The following is a 5,158-nucleotide window of genomic DNA, read 5'->3' as shown; positions in this document are numbered from 1 at the left end:
AAAGATTAAGTGCTGTCAAGCTACAGATACTTGAGGTGTCGTGTTTCGGACCTAGTTGGAATTGGACAATGTGCCTTGGATTGCTCAGGTATTCAGTTTGAGATTTTGGATCAATAGGGTATTTCGGTAATTTGTCAGCTCAGGTCTTATAGGAAGTGGATTTTGGTTCAGGACATTTTGTGATAGGCAAGAATTGATAATATTGTTGAGCGTCTCGATAACTTTCAATGGATATATGAATGGTTGGGATTGGAGTTGTATCGAGTAAGTTATATCCTTCGGAAGAATTAGGGTTTTGGGAAAAGCCCTAGTACGCGGGGTGTACCAAGGTGGTACACAGGGCATACCGAGGATAAAGAATTATGCGAGGCGTAGTTGGAGGAACGCGTAGCGTATATGCAAGGACTAGGTTGGGGTGCACGGCCTCGTACACGGGCCGTATGAGAAGGTACGTTGAGCGTACGAGGTTCAGACTAAAAACCCTAAAATTCGGACTTCACACCTATTTAAACATCCTTAAGTCTTTAGAACTAAACCCTATTCCGCCTCTAGAGCCTCATTTAATCCCTTTTCACCAAAGATACCTTGTGAGAGTGTTTTTGAGCTAAAAGATTGTATTGTGGCCATTTTAAAGTTCATTCAAGAAGTAGGATGTGCTAAGCAAGCTTGGAATGACATTGGGCTTCAAGAATCTGCATCTAGCTCACCTTGAAGAGCTTCTGGAGGTATAAAGTTTTGATCTTGCCATCTTATTCATTAGAATCTAGCTAGGGTTTTCTATATTGCCGCTTGTAGTTGGTTTTGGACCTTCTCTTAAGAGTTGAGCAACTGCAGAGGCTAAAATGGTTAGATCTAAGCATTGTGAGCATGTTAGATGCATAAAGGTGCTAGCTTGAAGAGTATCTAGAATCCATGCATGAGTTTGAAGCTTTAAATGAAGTCCTAAAGTGAAGAATGAAGTTTTTAAGTCCCATATAGCATGCAAGGGCATAAAGTTGCCAACTTTATGCCATAGGACGTCTTAATAAGCTTGGATATGAGTTTGGGACGTAAAGTCTTCAAGTATTAAGAACTTAATGGATTTTGTGCATATGCTTTTTGTACTACGGGCGTACAATATAGTATGTTATGCGTACAACCCTTTGCCCAATACGCTAATCGTACAGAAGAGGTACATTGGGTGTACGCTCTCAGGAGGACTTAGGCCTTAGCGGACTTTGGACCTTTTGGCACTAATGGTTTTGGGCCTGGATTTGCTTGAAGTTGGGCCTGAATGTACCTTTAGGCCAATATTGGGATAATTCGGTCTAATAAGCTTTGTGGCCCAATACATAAATGGACTTCGCATTATAGGCCTCGGGTTGGGCCATATCTTGGACTATGTTATTGTGGGCCTTCGTGGGCCAATTGAGAACACGATTCTGGCTATGGAAATTATTGGGCTTTAGGATAAGGTCCATTAGAGAGGTTGGGCCAAATTTGGAAAATTAGGCCATTGGTTAATCAATTCGCCTTTGGGCCTTTCAGATTATAGTATGGGCCTAACTATTGGACAAGGATAGGTTAGGGGTAAAATGGTCTTTTTACCGTGGGGTATGAAGTGATATGTATGGATTAGAACTTAATTGCTAATTGAGTGCCAACTAGTATTGGTAGATCCGGGAAGTGGACAAGACAGCAACTAAGGATTTCATTCAGGAAGCGTCTGCATTTGAGGTGAGTTTTCTCACCATACCAATGGGTCTAAGGCACCAAAGCCGATATATTTAATGTTATATGGATTGATTGTTGGTTATGTGATATGTCTCTAGGATATTTGTATGGAAGTCTCCGGGGGGTTCCCGTGGCAGTATATTAAGACCATGAGGAGGTTCCTATGGCAATCAGTATAAGTCTTTGTAGGGTTTCCATGGCTTCCTAATATGTTTACTTGTTTAGCTCGTATGCTATTTCCATGATTGGTATAGACCGTTGGGTTCCAGTGGCGGCTAGTAAAGACCACGTGGGGGTTTCCCGTGGCACTTAGCGTAAGACCTTGGAAGGTTTCCACGGCATCCCTATATATTTATATGCATGACTTATATGGTTTATGTAGCTTTCATATCTAATATGGATTATATGATTATGTGGTTTGTGTGGGGTATATTCTGGGGAACTCACTAAACTTCATGCTTACGGTTTATAATTTTGGTTTCAGGTATGATCGATTTGGAAAAGAAGAGTTTGGATTGGTCGTAGTATACACACCTATGATTTCCTCAATAAATAATTTTAGGATGAACTCTGATAAACGTTTTACTTAAAGATGTTTTGGAATGTTTGAAATAAAAAATACCAATGTTTTGACTATATTAAAAATGATATTTTTACTATTGATTTTTAGGTCGTTACATGATCATTCTTTATTTTCTTCCAAGGCTCATTAACGTAGATGACGAGATTCTCCTTGGTAATAATCGTGATCACATTGCTTAAAGAAAGACATACTTGCATGAAAAGTTCAACATTAAAGACTAAGGACCACTGAAGTATTTTATTGGCTGTGAAGCAACTCATACACAAGATGGTATGGTCTTAAGTTAAAGAAAATATACATTGGACGTTCTCGCAGAGAGTAGTCTTCTAGGGTGTCGCCTTGGCGCCTTTCAAATGGAAACTAATGACAAAATATTCGACCATGTTATTGATTCACCATTTATTGATGCATGACGATATCGACGAATCATTGGCCGATTGCTCTATTTACAAGTCACAAGACCCAACATAATACTTGCAGTCAATACTTTGATTTAGTTTGTCTCTTCACCAACAAAACCTCATCTTAATGTTGTCCACAGAATATTGTGCTACCTCAAAACTACCCAGGACAAGAGATTATTATTATTATTATTATTATTATTATTATTATTATTATTTTGCGTTTAACTGTAATCTAACTCACAAGGCCTTATGTGATTCAGATTGGCTTAGGTGTCCTTTTACTCGACGTCTAAATCCAGATATTTTAATACATTGGATGGAGTTCCAATATCTTGGAAAACCAAGAAACAATATGTGGTCTCAAGATCGTGTGGTAAAGCTGAGTATAAGGCCATTGCTACTACTTTTAGTGAACTCTTATGGCTCAGATGCGTGGTTGCTTTCTGATATGGATGCACCTTAGTTTGGTAAAGCTGAGTATAAGGCCATTTCCCATAACCCAGTCTTTCACGAACACACAAAACCTGTTGAGATGGATTTTACTTTCTACACTAGCGAGTAGAGTATGGTTAGATCAAGCTCTGCTACATTAGTAATAAATATCAAATTGTTGAAATTTTCAATATTAAACCATTTAATATGGAAATATGCCAGTTTTTACGTGGCAAGCTTGTCATTCGAGCTAACGGGAGTGTTGAATTTGCTTATCTATAAACTTCCTTGTAGATGTAGACTAGGTCTCCATATTTTTGGTTTCCTAGTTGTTATCATTTTCTTATTTATTCCCCACGCAAGTTTACTATATAAACATTGCCACGTTGCCTTAATAAATAGAACCTGAAATATGATTCTTCAAGATTATGCCTAAACCGTCTAATTCATTAAATAAGTATATCCATGTTTATATAAATTTTAAACAAACAAACCTAACGACTTATCAAATAAGATATTTAATTCATTAATTCCTTAAATCACAAAACAAATTAAAGACGATTAAATTTTGAAAAAAAAAATAATAATAAACAAACAAACGACGATTAAATTCTGAAAAAAAAAGAAAAAAAAAAGCAATGACTATTAAAGTCTGAATAATGTTTAAATAAGAAAACTGAAAATATTATAGTGATTTATTTTAGTTTCATTTCATATGCTATATTTATGTAAATTTAAGACTCGCCAATGAATTAATGTTGACTCCTCAACGACTTAGATTTCTTTATATAGTGCCCAGCACCACATATAAACTAAGGTCCACTCACTGCTCGATTTGCTATCTCATCGCCGTCGTCACATCCACCATAAACCACCACGCAACCACCACCTCCAGCATTCAAATGGAAAGGTTGAAAACACAAACTCATGATTTCTTGAACGAAGAATCTTTCTCTCGACTTCCCATCTCCCCTCACTTGCAACCCAAAGAGAATTCATTTAGGCTGTTCGGGAAAGAATTTGGTGGCGGTGATCTGGCCACCGTTATCACCGACGAGTCTAGTTCAGCGAAAAGTACCACCACCTTTATCCAGAATGAAACCAAAGAAAACGGAGAAAGTTGCAGGAAATTTGAATGCAATTATTGTTGCAGGAACTTCCCTACATCTCAAGCCCTTGGAGGCCATCAAAACGCACACAGAAGGGAAAGATTACAGGCCAAGCGTCCACATATCCTACCCTTCTCGATCCACCGTAGCTCCTCCAAGCCACAACTGCATAATGCCATTAACAACCACAATCACAACCTCACCACCACCACCATCACCACCACCTCACCACCCTATCGCCATCAATCCACTATAAAAAACATCATCGACTATAGCAATAATTTAAGGTTTTATGGAGGAAAAACTTCTTACACTTCCCATCAAACACCCATCAACGGCAGGCCATTGGCGTTGTGGAGATTTCCCATGGTGGTGCACAACTCAACTACATTTAATCATGGCAGCTTGTTGACTTCCTCAGACACCGGATCGAGGTCTGGGAACCTATACATGCATGAATTGCGGCAAAACATTCATGATCAAGTTAGTTTGGATTTGCATCTTTAGTATTGTAGTATTCTTTTTTAATCTTTTTGAGGATATGTTTTCCTCATTGCAAGATCAGTACATGCACTAGCTAGATCGTGGGATTCGTTTGTTTATTAATGTAGTCATATTATGACCGAGAACTGTTAGTAATTATTTTATGACTTATGTCTGTGACAAGATCCAATAATTAAAAGGTAGCGCATTGACTTGTGTACATAATTAATTATAGCACGATAATGTTAAATTATCAAATTACTAGTTTTTTTATATCTTAACTTTATGAAATACCAAGGAAAGCTCTATAATTACATAGTTTGTAGAGGTTTTGGACGAACAAACTTATAAACAAATCCATAAAAATGAGACGAACATCTTTTAGCAACATATAATGTCATATGGTAACTTTGTAAGATTATCCTATTAATTAA

General features: G+C 37.6%; 1 protein-coding gene across 1 annotated transcript; it reads left to right on the top strand.

Annotated features, from left to right (window-relative positions):
- The first annotated feature begins 3,902 nt into the window (after positions 1 to 3,902).
- LOC144998111 (zinc finger protein 8-like) lies at positions 3,903 to 4,895 on the top strand. The gene has a single exon (XM_078957926.1). It carries the CDS (start codon positions 4,035 to 4,037, stop codon positions 4,746 to 4,748), a length of 714 nt encoding a protein of 237 aa, XP_078814052.1. The 5' UTR covers positions 3,903 to 4,034; the 3' UTR covers positions 4,749 to 4,895.
- Positions 4,896 to 5,158: the final 263 nt, after the last annotated feature.

This window comes from Lactuca saligna, chromosome 1 (genome assembly GCF_052625555.1).
Source record: "Lactuca saligna cultivar CGN05327 chromosome 1, ASM5262555v1, whole genome shotgun sequence".
Classification (NCBI taxonomy): Eukaryota; Viridiplantae; Streptophyta; class Magnoliopsida; order Asterales; family Asteraceae; genus Lactuca; species Lactuca saligna.
Note: the sequence above shows the minus strand (reverse complement) of the source record. Positions and strands in the feature narration are given on the sequence as shown.

Coding starts and splice junctions, on each gene's coding strand:
- LOC144998111 (XM_078957926.1), top strand. CDS start 4,035: ATGGAAAGGTTGAAAACACAAACTCATGATTTCTTGAACGAAGAATCT.